Raw genomic sequence first — 17,018 nt, 5'->3', positions numbered from 1 at the left:
TTTCTCACTTACACCCTGTTTCAACCCAGAAAAAGTGTGATGAGATACCGTGATGTTTTTGTTCACTCAGGTAGACCTCATTCTGATAGCTGAAAAGTTTCTGTGCCCTATTGTTACAATTGCAATACCAAAACTGCAAAAGCCCTTTCAGTTAAAGGAGTCATTCAGTTGGCAGTCTCTCTGCTGGCAAGCAGTATAGAGGTGCCTTGATGTCAGAGCGACTGCGGGAGAAAGCTGATGCTCAGGAATCAGAGGGAGAGAGCATTGTTCTCATTCTGTAGTCCGGCCAATTATAAAACATTTCTCTACTACCTGTAAGCAAGACTCTGCCCGCTGAACGACTGGAGCCAATTTCATGCTGGCAGTATATTGTTCCACACTGCATTTGACCTTTGCTTAAATAGACCTTCTCTGTGGTTCCCTTTGGAAAGGAACCATTTAGCTGTCATTGTCAGGCTTCAGGCTGGCTAAAGCCAGTGCAGATACTTCTACATAGCAGTGATGCCTTTTTTCTCTGTATTATGTATCATTGAAAATAATTATTATTCTTAGCAGCCACATGCCTGTGTGGATCACATCTACATTTACTGTATTTTATATCAAATCAGAACAAGGAGCAATAAACCTTCTTGCGTTGTTTTTAATCAGGTTAACTTTAGAGGGCTTGTCCTTTGCTTGCAACCTCCCGAAGGCAATTCTATGCAGAGGTCTGTTGGTACCACTAAGTCAGTTCCTTAGCTGTGTGAACACATAAAAAGACTAAATTCAGTGTTAATCTTTAATTTTATTGAAGTGCACATCTCATTTATTGAGATTTGTGAACAGGGCTATTTTTTATTTTTATGCAGACCTGTTTATTTGTCACTGAGAATGAAGTTTGGGACCAGCCACATAAACAGAGGTCTGTTGTAAAGCGACTGTTTCTCCCCTCACAGCTGCATTTGGAAGTCTCTTGTCAGGAAGAAAGATAAGAATCTCTTTCACATTCTGAGCATAAAGTGAGAGTTGTTCAGAGCCCTTTTCATAAGGAAAAGATGCTGAACCAAATGCAGTTGGGCTATAGAAAGCCCGGCTCCCGCTGAAGATTAACTCTCACCCAGTGGCTCCATTCATGATCATTTGGTCTGAGGGAAACAACTGCTAAACAAATACAGTCCCGGAGATGGTATCAATACACTGGGAGGACAAATAAGCTGCTGTATTGATTCTGACATACATCTACATTAGCATTTCTGCTTCGTTCAAAGAGAAATTGTGCACAGGAGTTCACTGTAAAAGTTATGCCACACAAAGACATTCAAACTAAAACTAGGTTTTAAAAAATGTTCAGTTTAAATATGTAATTATTTATTAGTTTGGGAAAGCTCAGATGATTTTGTGACAAGTGTAAAGATGAAGTTCACAGATTAGAAAAAGTCTAGGGGAGAAAGGTCAGGTGGGTGAGGTGCTACTTTAATTGAACAAAGAGCTTCCACCCTGGAAACTATTTCCCCTCTAGATGTTGGGGAACTGCCTTTTCCAGCATCCCTTGCTACTAAGCAGTGTGCCTGGGGCTGATGGTAAATATAATCCAGTAGCATCTTGAATGGCCCTGGGTTTCTTAGCTCTATATTAAATAATGGAGGTCTATTAAATTAGCAACTCTGTTGGGATTAATTCTACTGATTAGTTTGCTACTCTGCCCTTAGCTCAGAAATGTTGTTTACTTTGAACCCCATGACTGTAAAATGAGGCTGATTGTAAAAAATCGGGCAACTTAATTTTTTTGTTAAGTATATCAGATTGAAGGACAGGCTGCAACTTTCAGGCTGGGAATGTTGTTAAACCAGTTCATGCTTGCTAAAAGCAAAGTGAAATTTCCCATTCTAGCTCAGAAAGAAGATATTTCACCAGTCTAGTGCTAGGTAGGTTTTATAACTGTCACATATAGCTTGACCCATCAAAATGAAGGTATTATTGATATGAAATGGCCTGATTATTTCATTAAGATGGCAGTGTGTAGTAAATTATGAAGGTATTCTCATGCACCCAGTAGAGTATAGACTTTTTTTTCTCTTTCCTAGGTCAAGAGTGTCAGTAACTAATGCGTGTTCCATGTAGATTACTTAATTGCTTCTCAGGATAATAAAAATACTTACATTCCTCTTTTTTTCAGGATGAAAAACTTCCAATAGAAAATGTATGCATAGAACAAATTGAAACATTTCTGAAACAGTGCCTCTGTTGTCTTAAACAGTATATATTCCAAAGACATGCAAACACTGGTCTACCTCAGAGTTCTGGTATCAGTGGCTATTACTTTTATAAATGTGCTAACGTGCCTGTTAGCAAATTACAATTCACACTAGTGTTGCATATTATATCAAGAGCAACTGATTAGCCAAGCTCTTAATCACTTGGAAACGCTGATATAGTAGGCACCCTGGAAATTATCTTCATGAATTACTCAAAAGAACAAATACTGAATTTTCCTGAATGTGCAGGCACATGCTAACTATATATAACTTAGCCATCTTCATGAAGCATGATTTCATGTCTCTAAACACAGTCTGCTTAAAAGAAAGATTTTTGGGGTGCATGGATCAGACTAAAGGTAGCATCTCAACACATACATGGTATTTCTTTTGTCCTGTTCTCCACGATCAAGTAAAGTGAACTGTGGGCTATGTAAAGGTAAAGGTTGCCCCTGGCATTAAGTCAAGTCATGTCTGACTCTGGGTGATGGTGCTCATCTCCATTTCTAAGCCGAAGAGCTGATGTTGTCCGTAGACACCTCCTAGGTCATGTGGCCAGCATGACTGCATGGAGCACCCTTAGCAGTACTGTCTGTGTGCTAGACAGTATTGCTATTTGGTGAATTTGTAACTGATTGATAAGCCAAAACCAGAAAGTGGTCACACCAGCCTAATTGAATGGAAAGCTAACAACATGAATTTCAACCAGGATAGATTAGGGCTAGATCAAAGCAGGAAAAATAAAATGCATAAATATTGGATGGCTGAAACCTGGCTTGAAAATAATGTGAGCAAAAAGAATCTAGGAGTCTTTATAGACAAGAGACTATATATGAGTTAGTACTGTAATGTGAGGTGAGGTGAGAAAGGCTATTTCAACAGATGTACAGTTAACAAAGAAACTTTGGTAACAGAGGTAGAGATAGCATGAAAATGGGCAGGTTCCTATACCAGAAATATGAAGAGTAGTTCAACATGTTTCAGCAAACATTTGAACCAAAACTAAGATTATACCCAAGTGAAATAAAACAAGTAGGTCAGATAAGCCTTGTGTAAGTAAATGAAAACATTTTGAATCTTCTAGCAAATACTTGAAAGCTTCTTCCAGATTGCATTTAGGGACAGCAGTGTCACTAATTTTTGTGTCCTTTGGTCAGTACATTAGTTTATGGTGTCATCATGGCCCAACCATGCTGAAACACTGCATGTGAAGAAGGGGTGCCCCAATACATATCCAACCACTTCACACACCCTTCCCTCCTATCATCCTTCCTCTTAAGGAGAGCATATAGGCAGCAGGGGGCTTTTCAGATGCCTTGCAATGGGACAGAGCAGGGATGGACAGTTAAATCAAAGTATTGTGTTAATCTCTATGAAATTATCTCAGAGTCCAAAACATTTGGAGAAAATATATAGAACAGGTATCCAGATATCTTTTTCACCAGTCACCTAAAAGAAATAAATGTCCAGAACAGTATACTGCAGATTATTCCAAGAAAAAGTCTGAAGTATCTGTAGAAATTGTCTAGGTTACTTTTAAGAATACTACTGCTTTCAATCCACTATTGGTTGTGGCAGGCAGTTGTTTACCTGCAGATTAAAGTTTGTGGCATTGGGTAAGTCTCCTAAATTGTGTAAAAAGCATTTAATTTTACTAAGATTCAGGACTGCTATTGTATTTCTTCAGATTAGTCATTTTACTGGCTGGTTAAATCCACTAGATTGGATATAAATCCTTTATGCTTCATTGGCGATATGATGTGAGAAACTGTCTAATCAATTTAGTCAGATGTTGATTGGAAGACAACAGCATGTGGTTTTGCATTTACATAAGGTATTGCATGTATAAAGTGTGGTATCTTGTATATCAATTTTCATAAAAGCAGTGGAAATTAAAAAAAACTATATTGTACTCCCATTAACTGCAAAATGAACCTGTTTAAAAACTGAAGTACTTTGGAAGTATCCTGAAAGCAGAGGTATTTTGAGAGTTTGGTAGATAAAATAACCCTGTTCTGTAAGAGAAGACTCTCAAAATGTTTTGTTTGTATCCTTTTGCAGGATATGCCTTAGATCCATCAATAGATAATTATGAAGTTTCCACTAAATATATTGGATCTGTTGAGGAAGCTGAAAAAAATCAAGGTAATTAATACTTTTTTGTTTTAAATTTGGAATGTTCTCTTCTCTCTCATAAAGTAATAAATAATGCATTTTATGTTCTTTCAGTAGGAAAAATGTTGCATAACATACAGAATAAACTATATCTTTCTAAGGGACAAATAAGCATTTTGTTATGTTTAATGTGATGGGCAGTGTGGTGTATTGGTTTGAACATTAGACTTTGACTCTGTAGAGGAGGGTTTGAATCATGTTTAACCATGGACAGCAACTTTAGAGAAGTCACGCACACACAAAAATCACCCAGAAATCCCTGTGCTAGGCTCATCTTAAGGTCTCCATAAATTGGAAAGAACTTTAAATCATACAACTACAACAAACAAGATGCTTAAGGTATTGAGTGATTTTAAACAATTAAGATTTGGACACAGGTATACTGAGCACAGATTTGTGAAACTCCCTGAAAGTTACTGATGGTGATGAGCAAATTTACTGTTCAGTTACATGGCTGCCCACCTCTACAATTTGTGGGGCTACATTGCTGTCCCAATCCATCACTCTGGAGACATACACTCATCCCTACTGAACTAAATGTAAGCAAGGTATTACTTTGGGGATGGCAGCAAGAACCTGGGGGGAGGAGGAGGGCTAAAACATCTGGTATGCGAGCCATGTTGCCACCTTGATCTGTTTCTTCAGTAATTAATGAAGGATGGGAGTTTCTTACACACAAGACGCAGAAGGCACAAATGCAAACAGTGGCAACAAGGAGAAAAATGTCTAAAGAAACAAGAATGAATGTCCAAAGAACTTTCAGCTGAGCTAAGATTTCAAAGGGGGGTGTACAAGAAATGGAAAAGGAGGGAAATCCCCAAAGAGGAATATAAATAACTATATAAATATAAATAACCAGCACATGAAGGGAAAAGGTCCGAAAGGCTAAAGCACCAGATAAACTCAAGTTTGCCCAAGAAAGTAAAAACAATAAAAAAGGGTTCTTTGGTTATGTCAGAAGAAAAAGGAAATGGTAGGGTCTCTGCATGAAGAAAGTGGTGAAATGCTACCAGGGGATAGGGAAAAGACAGAGCAACGGGTTCAAATTACAGGAAAGGCGATTCCACCTGAACATTAGAAAGAACTTCCTGATTGTGAGAGCTGTTCAGCAGTGGAACTCTCTGCCCCGAGTGAAGTGGAAGCTCCTTCCTTGGAAGCTTTTAAACAGAGGCTGGATGACCATCTGTCAGGGGTACTTTGATTGTGCTTTTCCTGCATGGCAGGGGGTTGGAGTGGATGGCCCATGTGGTGTCTTCCAACTTTATAATTCTATGACATTATTTAATCTGCTTGAGGTCCTTTTTCCTTGTGGGAAGGGCCATTTGTATACTGAAATCACCATCTCTCAAAAACAGTTTTCCCCTCAGCAGATTACCTGATCTCACTATTATTATAAAGCTGTTCAGAGGCTTGAAGAATACCATGTCATTAAAGTAAAGTTTTTGCCTGCAAATCTATACATATTTTTTTGTTACTGCCCTCAGGTTTGACAGTGTTTGAAACAGGACAAAAGAAAATGGAGAAAAGGAAGAAATTCAAAGAGAATGATGCATCTAATATTGATGGCTTCTTGGGACCATGGGCAAAATATGTTGATGAAAAGGATGTTGCAAAGCCCTCAGAAGTGAGCATTCTGTTATTTCTTTCTAAACATAACAGTAGTAGTAGTGCATGATGCTTTGGCATTGGTCTAGAACGCCTCTTAAATATATCTAAAGCAATCCCACCTATTATTGTTGTTGTTGTTGTTGTTATGGAAGAATTCATGAGGCTCCCTGGTCAGGGATATTTAGGCCAGGAGAGTTTGAAGTAAGGTGAAAATATCCCATATCAGAATCATTTGTTTATTTTTCTGCATCACAATACACTTATATTGTACTATTTATCGTGCTATTTTGGCAGTTCTCACTTCAGCCCCTCATGCCCTCCGAAATCTAACCCTCTGAATCTAGTTTTACCCATATTTCATCCAATAGCAATCTATTCCTGTTAAAAAAAACTATCAAATGGAGCAACCATAGGGTTAAATTCAGTACTGTGCCCTCAAATCTTATTATACACTATGTTCCACATGTCGCCATTTGGGTTCCCGACTTTACCATTTATGTAGCATTTTTTGGGTTTCCAAAGCACTTGCCAAACATTATCTCAAAATCTGGCAACCGCTCTACAAAATAGGCTAGTATTATCTCTTTGTTAAAAGTAGGAAGTTGATACTTAGAAATGGTAGCCTGCCAGAGGTTTAATCTGGTGAAATGGCTGATAAGTCAAGAGTTGAGAACACAGTTTGACTCAGCACAGTGGAACCAGCATGTAATCAGTAGGAGCTTGTGAATTGTCACTGAGACCTATTCTGGGACAAAAACTCCATTCTTTTACTAAATAGAGAGGCTTGCACTTTTTCCCTCTTGGGTCTCTATGCTATTACATTAAAGATGGTGTGGGATTGCAGTAGATAAAAATTCCTCTAAGTTCTACATTCAGAATGGGCAGCCATTTGGCTATCAGTAGTCACCTACTTTAGAGAGTGAGCCCCACCTTCCCTTGAAATAACACATGATCACTGTCAAAATGAATTGTTTTTACTCTCTTTCAGTGAGAACATATTTTTCAGGCATCTTGCATACCCCCCTGTTGTGTATGTTGATATTTAGATCAGAGACCCTTTTGGAAGGATGAGATTGGAACAGGTCTTGATCTTGGCTTTTTCCATAGCTTGCCGGTTTAGTCAAAGATAGGGTGGCCAGAGTTTGCCCCATGGGCCATTTGCAGCCTTTGAACTCCACTTCTGCACCCCCCACCAAGGATTTAAAGATCCTCTACCCTCATTTTTAAAAGCTTAGTACAATTTTCAGCCAGTTTTTGCCTGAAATAATATATTATTATTATTATTATTATTATTATTATTATTATTATTATTATTATTTGCACTTGTTAACCGCCACTCTCAGCCCGAGGGCGACTCGTGGCGGTGTACAGAACATAGAAAAGACAACAATTTACAATAGATCAAGACCATCACACAACATCTAAAAATCCGCTTCGTCTAGTTTGGGGTCATAATCGATCTCATAGTCATAGTCCATTCCGGTGGTCATTCCAAAAAGACATAGCACTTAGTTGAAGGCCTTTTCGAAGAGCCAGGTTTTCAGGCCCTTGCGGAAGGCCATGAGGGAAGGCGCCTGTCTGATTTCAGCAGGAAGGGAGTTCCATAGCCGGGGGGCCACCACCGAGAAGGCCCGCTCTCTCGTCCCCACCAGGCGTGCCTGTGAGGCAGGCGGGACCGAGAGAAGGGCCTCCCCAGATGATCTCAAGGTCCTCGTGGGCTCGTAGGCCGAGATGCGGTTCGCAAGGTACACACACACACACATTAAAGCATGTGAAAATGCTCCCCTTCCACACATACAACCTTTCAGTAACCCCAACAGAAGCCTTCCTAAATGCCTCTGTTTTCTTCTGTAGTTGAAGATTACTGGTGGGAGGTGACATGAAGTCATGCCAGGTCACCATTTTGCAAGAGACTACAGAAGGAAACAGCATTCTGGGAGCAAATTGGCTTCTATCCCCCTTGCAATTTTCCACCTTTGATAGAAAAGATTATGGAACATAATAAGTTAAAGCATAGCAAGAAATGAGTTCCAATCTTTAATATGTATAGAGATTTAGCCTTTCGTATTCAATCCTGCAGTCTTCCATTCCTCCATTATACTTTTCATTATCAGCATGTTTAGTTTTGATAGGAGATTCTGGAGAGAATGTGCCTTCTCCCACCAAGAATGTAGTTTCTAAATTGTGGTACTTCTGTAGACTTTGGATTTCCCTCCTTTTGTCTGTTGTGTTCTGTAGATTGGGCATCCTCAAACTGCAACCCTCCAGTCGTTTGGGTCTCCAACTCCCAGAAGCCCTAATGAGCTTGTCAATTGTCAGGAATTCTGGGAGTTAAAGGTCCAAACAGCAGTTTGAGGATGCCTGATGTAGATCATTATTACAAGAGTGTATATATGTGGTATGAAATTTACTTCGACCTAATATGTTTCCTGACCATATTATTTACTGAAGTTTTATGTAAAATGTATTTTTGAAGTTCCTTTTCCTGCACCTCACCTTGAACCATGATTAGAGGCAGGTAAAATTGATTATTTCTGAAAGTCAGCTAGGTGGATCTGCTGTCTTTTCAGTTTTGTTCTGGATATAAGATGATAATTCTCAATATTTGGGTTACTTAGGAAGAACAAAGAGAATTGGATGAAATAACAGCAAAGAGGCAAAAGAAAGGCAAACATGAAGATGATAAACCTGGAGAAGAAAAGACCATTTTGCATGGTAAGTTCTGTTTTCAGCACTTTATTTGCATTTCCTGCTTCTATTTTCAAACATGGATCATCATCCTCAAAGATAACCTTGCGTATTGTGGTTTATTTACTGTGCCAGTAATTCTAACAGCATATCATGGAGGAAGAAACATAATATCTTTTTAAAAAACCACAGAGCCAGAAATACTGGGGCTGGGTCTGCAGTATAAAAGAGCCATAGAAGCAGACTGGTTTTGTTGTTTCTAGTAACACAGGAAAGAATTTTAATATGTGGTTAAATTTAGAATTCTAGGCAGATTGTACTATTGGGAACACTCTGAAAATGTCATTTGCTCGTAAATTCATCTCAAATGTCAGTTTTAAGTTGGCACCCTGCCATTTGGCTGTCATTTCTACCACATAAAACTTCATTTTTTTTTTACTTTGTCAGTTCTTCCACTATGTATCTGTGGATACATTTCACCTTAATTACAAAGGCTTGCAGATTTCACTGCTACCTATAATGGCTTTAAGTTGTAGTTATTGCAGAGCTTCAGTTCTGATTTGAAAGCAACTTGTAGAAATAATTGAGAAGTCTCTCCTGCCTGCACATCATAACTTTGTCTTACTTCATGCCCCATTCTCCCTTTCTGCTTCAGTCTGTTAATTGGTTTGATACTCAGATATGCAATGGGACCTTCCTTTTGACCCCCCCGCCACCCTTTATTTCATTCCCCAGATTCAGAAACCCAATGCAGTATTGCAAATCAACTTTGAAACGTAACTGTAGTGAATATTTTTAACATTCTCACCACTTTGGGTGCCTTCTTTCCCCTAAAGACATCTGAAAAGATGATTTCTAAATCAGTCCATTTTAAATCAGATTGTAGCAGAATATTGAGTTTAAGCCAATGTCATAAATAGGGCAACCAGAGACATTGAGACATTTTGAGATGTTGTGTGCTTTCCAGGCTGTATGGCCATGTTCCAGAGGCATTCTCTCCTGACGTTTCACCTGCATATGTGGCAGACATCCTCAGAGGTTGTTACCTCACAACCTCTGATTCCTCGGAAGTTGCCTGCCACAGATACAGGCAAAATGCCAGGAGAGAATGCTTCTGGAACATGGCCATACAGCCCAGAAAACACACAACAACCCAGTTATTCCGGCCAGGAAAGCCTTTGACAATATATTTTGTGACGTATTTTTAATATATTCTTTCTAATCCCTGCAGTTTAAACTTTCAACTCCTCTGTGATGTATTTACGAGAGATTGTAAATTTGTAATTTCTATTTTTAATCATTTCCTTTAGTCAAAGAGATGTATGACTATCAAGGAAGGTCCTATCTTCACGTTCCCCAGGATGTTGGAGTTAACCTTCGTTCAGCAGTACCCCCTGAAAAGTGTTATCTTCCTAAAAAGCAAATCCATGTATGGTCTGGTCATACCAAGGTAAAGAACTATTTTCTTACTTCACATGCTGTCTCTTTGTGTTTAACTAATATTATTTAACATCATGATAGTGAGCCTGACCTCTCTTAAAGTTTCAGAAACTATCTTTGCAGATTGTATCTCTGATTGTGTATGTTACATTAAATTATATTAAATCAGTTTACCTCAAATTTAATTCTAAATATTGTCATATATAAACTGCCTTTGCATCAATTGCCTGTTGTAATGAATTGCCTGTTGCATCAGTTTCCTGAGTTTAAAGGAGCAATTCATGCATTGATAAAAGGTAAAGGTTTCCCCTTGACATTAAGTCGAGTAGTGTGTCCGACTTTGGGGGATGGTGCTCATCTCCATTTCTAAGCTGAAGAGCCATCATTGTCCATAGACACCTCCAAGGTCATGTCGCCAGCATGACTTCATGGTGCACCATTACCTTCCCGCTGAAGCAGTACCTATTGATCTACTCACATTTGCATGTTTCTGAACTGCTAGGTTGGGAGAAGCTGGGCCTAATAGTGGGAGTTCACCCCACTCCACAAATTCAAACCAGTGTGGCCTTTTGATCAGCAAGTTCAGTAGTTCAGTGGTTTAACTCACTGCGCCCCCAGGGGCTCCCTTCATGAATTGATATATCATGCTTGTTTTAATAAGAGAATTGAGTAGTAGTTGACAAGAAACTCTAGTGTTTAAGTATTTTTGTTGTCATTTCTTCCCCACATTTTGTTTGGGGCTCAAGCAATTAAAAAATAAATATTTAATTAAAATCCACGAGATGCAAAAGTTAACTTGACAGTAAACAATCAAAAATTTTATAAACGTTCAAGAGAATTCAGATTTCAGAGTGTGTTCCCTTACTGCCGAACTGTAGAGAGATTTAATACAACTTTTTCGGAGCTTTCCTGGGAGTCTTTCAGGATATGGAAGTTTCCCAGAATAATATACATATATGTTCCTAGCTAAGCCTCCAAAGTCTTTGTAATGGCAAACTATGTGTTAACTAGCAATCGATTTTAGTAGCAAAAGCCTTTGCTTTGTAGGAAGGTTTCTTCATCATAAAGGCATAAGTGGTGCATTATCCCAATTCTCACCTGTAGCTTATAATTCTCACCAGGCATTGTTAACCACATATTACTCTGTCTGCTAATAGTGTGTGAAGACATGTTACTATATTTGCACTGTGCAAATGTTTAGTTTCACATTCTGTATAGGTCATCATTCTTTTTCCATTAAGTGTGACCATCATTTAGTGAAAATGTAAAATGAGGCTCTTAGGGAGTTGAGTTCTGTGCTCCTTCTTCAACCACTGTTCCAAAGCATTTGAACTCCTAGATATGTAATTCTTAGCCATTTAGTCTTGCCTATAATTTACTGTCATGGGTCCCTGTTAGTGTATTTAACTGACTTTGAGACATTATTCATACAAAGATTATTAAAAAAATCTTTTGTTGTACTCACCGAAGGGTTTACAGAATTGTGGTTGCATTCTTGCACTTTGAGTTGCTGCAGATGTCTGCGATTTGCTCAGATGACTTTTTCTCAGGGGGTTTATAAGCAGAGGCTGGATGACCATCTGTCGGGGGGGGGGGGGGGGGTTCAGTGTTCCTGTATGGAAGGGGGTTGGACTGGATGGCCCTTGGGATGTCTTGCAACACTATTATTTTAGAAGTTAAACCACTGGTCTGTCTATTCCAAGGATGGTCAATTTGGGACCCTCCTCATATTAGCAGTGCACCTATCAGTCCTCACCATGCTCACCATTGTCTGTGTTGGAGTTGCAGTCCAACATCATCTGGTGGGGCATAAGTTGCCCATATATTTTGACCTTAGGGTTTTTAGAGGTAGTTTGTCCTTGCCTTGGGTTGGATTACAGCTCCATAATTCCAGATGATTGGCCATATTGGCTAGTAATAATAGGGAGTAACAGGCATTGCAATCCAATAACATCTGGAGGGCAACAGGTTCTCCTCCCTGCCCCAAAGCATCAGTCATTAACGTCATGGGCAGCATCTCATTAACAATGGAATTCTGATCCATCACTATGAGTAGAAATGCCTCTGGTAATCCAGTTTTTTGCTTCATCATTACTTTTTTATTTAAAGGGAGTCAGCGCCGTCAGATTATTTCCTCTTTCTGGCCACCTGCTGTTGTCCTGTTCCATGGACTGTAAAATTAAGGTGAGTAACCTTACACGGCTGCTGCTTATAATTGTTACATTTCCACCAAAATGCCTTTGGGAATGCCTTCCCTTTAATATTTTAATTATGTGATTTTACTTCTGACCACTGTTGACTGATGGAGTGGATAGGGGATTAAACTTTTTTTAAGTGGTTTAGAGACAACAAAAGTGCCTCAGAACCAGCCCTCTATTTTTTTCTGAGAGCTTTCTTTGGGGGGGGGGGGTTGTTTTAAAATAAATTGTTGGCACAAACAACTTGGTATATTGCATTCACATTTGTTTACCAATGAAACTGTATTGAAATTTTTATTTCTCCCCATCCTTTCAGCTTTGGGAGGTGTACGGTGAACGAAGATGCTTACGAACCTTCATTGGTATTTTTTTAATTTTAATATTTTGATTTTTATTTATTTAATTAATTGGTTTAGATATTTATATTCCGCCCCATATCAAAAGATGTCAGTGTGGCATACAGTAAAATCTATTTAAGCAGCGTAGACAATTTAAAACAGTAAGAAAATAATTTTAAAAGACTAAATGATTTTAAAATTATCCAGTACTTAAAAGAAAAACCGTTAAAACTCGTTAAAACAATTTAGACTCCTGTTCATTTGATTTTAGATGGCAGATTAGCAATGGGGCCAAATATGCATCATCATTTTCCTGGTTGCAAAGATACAACCATGAGACTAGCAAACCCATTTTCCAGTCAGTGAAATTCATTCAGATACGCTGCAAGACTGTAACATTTTAAAATATCACTCTCTTTACCACCAGTCTTCTTACCTGTCTGCATCATTTATCTTAATTAACTTTGGTTTAAAACTGAGAAGGATCATGGCAGCACTGTATATACTGTGAGACTGAGTGTAGTGCACTGCTTACACTCTGAAACAAGACTTCTTTTCTTCCATTACAAAACTCCAAAGCTTAACTAGCACAGCATTCCCTGGAGAGCTGTTTCTGAGCCATTGCCTTCTTTTTGCCTTTTCTGAAAATAGATTGAGACATCCAAGCTATAAAAAAATGGATGTTATGAAACATTACGTTAACTAGTATGTAACTAGTTCTAATCTTGATTTAAGACCTCAATCTTTGTTATTGAAAACATTTCTAAAGACCCCCTTGTGTATGTATGCATAGGTAGTTTTTTTTTTTTTAAAAAAAATCATTCTTCTCCGTTAAAGAAGGTGATGAAATATTTTTAGATATGTGAACTACTTTGTTCTCTTTGGTTCATTTCCAATATATAATGCTTCAGAAAGCAGGAGAAGACATCCTTAAACAGTAGACGAAGTGAATCCAAATCAAGGAACTGTAGAGGTGGCCTTTCACCTCAAGTTTCTGGGACAGGAAGAATTTGCAGAATGGGTAAACTGTGCCTAAAATAGAACTTCTGTAGCAATTCTTTGCAATACTATTTTTGGACGCTGGCTCATGAATCATTATTTAATATACGCATCTGGGGAGAAGAGTTCACATGCAAACCCATGCCTCCATTTGTGTAGAGATTTTTCCTATGGTATTTGGACCTATGTGTATCAAAGGCTGTAATGCCTGCAGCTCATGGGTTGGGAAATCCATTCATAGCAGTGAACAGATGGTTGGTAACCTCCACTTCTGTCAGAAAAAAATACTTTTATTACAGCAGGGGATGGTGGGATGGAGACTCAAGACCAAACACCCCCCCCCCCCCCCATTTCTTCTCATTCAGAATTAGCGTGGGGGTTGCATTGCAGGCAGAGATACTGTGCATCCAACCTATGTTTCACCCAGAGGGCAATGCCAGGTCCTTTTTCTGCTAATGCTGTACTTTCATCCTGTAGGACACAGCAAAGCTGTGAGAGATATCTGTTTTAACAATGCTGGGAACCAGTTTCTCAGTGCTGCGTATGACCGGTATCTTAAACTCTGGGACACAGAAACAGGTAAGCAGCATATATCTTATCTATTTTAGTATTCATATTTTCTAAATGACAAACAGAAGTTTTAAAATGCAAATGGGTGGTGCGGGAAGAGTTTCCTGTACATTATCATCTTATAGATAATGCAACCTTATTTTTGGATATATTGAATTTGGCTGTAAATCACGTTTGTTTCAAGAGTGAATGTAATTGACTATATGAGTCATAAAGGATTGTTCATCTCATCAAAGATGAGACGGGGCCTGCAACTCATTAGTAGAGTACTTCCTTTGCATGCAGAGGAGCCTGAGTTAGTTCCTCATACCTTTGTATACGGTTGGAGGATACGCCTTTTCTCAACCATAGAGAGTCCATTAGCAGTCAGTATGAACACTCTTGACTCCAGCAATACCAATATGCTGCCTCAGTATACCACAATTTCTTGTATTCGTGCTCTAGCTCTCTATGCAGAGTATACCTATTGTCAAAGCGACAGATCTTGGAAACTAAGCAGAGTCAGCCCTGGTTAATGCTTGAATGGGAGACTGCCAAGGAATGTATATATTTCAGAGGGAGGCAATGTCTAACTATCTTTTGAATATTCCTGAACAAAACTCCAGGAAATTAATGGGGCTACCATAAGTGAACAAGTGATGTTTATGGTGGCCACAATACAAAGCAAGCTTGTCAAAATATAAAACTCTAAATATGTAACATTTCTCCCTGTTTGGTCATTTCTCTCTCTCTCCAGGTCAGTGTATTTCAAGATTCACTAATAGAAAAGTCCCTTACTGTGTCAAATTCAATCCTGATGAAGATAAGCAGAATCTTTTTGTAGCAGGGATGTCAGATAAGAAAATTGTACAGGTAACTTTTTTAAATGTATTTTTTTTAAAAAAATAAGATTTAATTCTCATTTATAAGAATGCCTTATTTACAGTTGCAATAACAACCACGATCTCCCTATAAGATTTGGGTTTTTTTCCCAAGCCATTCTTAGTTTTTGTGCTTTTCTGTTCCAGAAATCTTACAAAATATTGTGTACAATAGACTTTGTGTTTTAAAAGAATCATTCAGACTTGTTTTGTCTTGCAGTGGGATGTTCGAAGTGGTGAAATTGTTCAGGAGTATGACAGGCATTTGGGTGCTGTCAACACTATTGTATTTGTGGATGAGAACAGGAGGTTTGTGAGCACATCTGATGACAAGAGTTTGAGAGTCTGGGAATGGTGAGTGAAAAATTTATTGCCACTGAAACTGATTGAGCAGAAAGAAAAATACCTTTTAAATTGGACTAGTAAAATGCACTGTCTGCCATTTCAGTTTTCCCAAGGCCAACTAGCTGTACAACTGGTTTAGATTGTTTGGTGAGTTTAGTCTGCTGAAATGAAATTCCTCGGCCTTATTTTGCAACTTACATTTAGGCTATAGGATCAGGAGTCTTTCCTCCCATTAACCAGGGCTGGTAATGGTGAAGTTTACTTTTCTTCCAGAGTAAAAGTGGGAAGGGTATGAGTGAAGGCACTGCAACCAAGAATTTGTTTTTGTAAGTGGTCTGCAAATATATTCCATGGCTGTTCCATGGCCTACTTTTTATACTTGGTTACCTAATATGTCCTTTTGGGTCTTCAGAGAAATCTGATCAGAGCACAGATTATTGAAAAATAAAGGGACATAACAGAAGATATGATATATGCAGAGAGATACTGCATGGAAAAAGTATATATATTGCAATATCATATTAGACACATTATTTCCAAAAGTCAAGAAGAATGCCAAGGCTCCAGCAAGGGGCCTTCATATCCAGGGGAGAAACGAATGATTAGAACAAAGGCAGACTTTTTGATGGTTGGCTGCCTTTGGTAAACATTTCAAAACCATTACAGTTTATTGGAGGGGCCCTCAGTTGCCTGATGACTTTGAGGAAAGAGCACCACCTACTGTTTCATCTGTACCATTTAATGGCACACCAAGGCCATCCTTCGTTCATCATGTGAGTTTGTACTGTAATATATGAGAAATGGGCAAATAAAATATGGACATTGCATTGGTGAATGAACAAGTTTTGATTGGAGGTTTTGCCTCATTAAAGTGCTTTTAATTGGTAGATGTTCATACTTCAGAGTAACAGGATAGTTGGTAGAGAAGAAAAGATCACTTGAACTCATAATATCTCACTGGCACAGATTTATTTTATTCTTTGTGGTCTCTGTGAAAATCGCACATATGGTGTTACTCCTGCACATGTGCAGTAAGCTCCATAATAATAATAATCATCATCTTTATTTATACCCCACCACCATCTCCCCGATGGGGACTCGGGGCGGTTTACATGAGAATCTTCTGGAAAGCACTTTAAGACTATGGCCCCACCCACCTTCCCCATTGTGCATATAGCTGATGGATGGGGCTACAGCCTCAGTTCCTTTTGTCTGCTGCCTTAGCAGCAAGCATTAGAAATCTCTCTGAATGACTATATACTATACAGATACTAGACCTCAGACTTCTTGACTACTCTTCTCTTACAACCTTGTGGATTGTTGACTACAGACTATTTATGACTCAGGCCGGTTATGTCCTCTTTAAATACTAGAAAGTGTGTGTCTTGTGGCACTGGGTTGCAGGATGCTGACAAACACATCATGTGTTTATTGTGTTTTGGGGGGGGGGCACAGTGTAAATCCCTGTGAGCTATGTCTCTCTCTCACACACACCCCACACTAGAAAAAGCCGAGTGGCCCAACTTAAGGCTATGCTCTTAAGAGCAAGCCATTTTTCCAGCT

General features: G+C 38.8%; 1 protein-coding gene across 1 annotated transcript in view; it reads left to right on the top strand.

Annotated features, from left to right (window-relative positions):
- The window catches only part of CDC40 (cell division cycle 40), a 51,626-nt gene that overhangs the window by 25,303 nt on the left and 9,305 nt on the right, over window positions 1-17,018 (top strand). The window contains exons 4-12 of the mRNA XM_060753162.2: window positions 4,296-4,379; window positions 5,894-6,033; window positions 8,636-8,732; window positions 10,016-10,155; window positions 12,255-12,329; window positions 12,660-12,705; window positions 14,158-14,259; window positions 14,987-15,102; window positions 15,331-15,464. Of these exons, the coding sequence (XP_060609145.2) occupies window positions 4,296-4,379; window positions 5,894-6,033; window positions 8,636-8,732; window positions 10,016-10,155; window positions 12,255-12,329; window positions 12,660-12,705; window positions 14,158-14,259; window positions 14,987-15,102; window positions 15,331-15,464 (934 nt within the window). The remainder of the gene's footprint in view (window positions 1-4,295; window positions 4,380-5,893; window positions 6,034-8,635; window positions 8,733-10,015; window positions 10,156-12,254; window positions 12,330-12,659; window positions 12,706-14,157; window positions 14,260-14,986; window positions 15,103-15,330; window positions 15,465-17,018) is intronic.

The sequence above is a fragment of the Anolis sagrei genome, chromosome 1 (assembly GCF_037176765.1).
Source record: "Anolis sagrei isolate rAnoSag1 chromosome 1, rAnoSag1.mat, whole genome shotgun sequence".
In the NCBI taxonomy this organism is placed as follows: domain Eukaryota; kingdom Metazoa; phylum Chordata; class Lepidosauria; order Squamata; family Dactyloidae; genus Anolis; species Anolis sagrei.
Note: the sequence above shows the minus strand (reverse complement) of the source record. Positions and strands in the feature narration are given on the sequence as shown.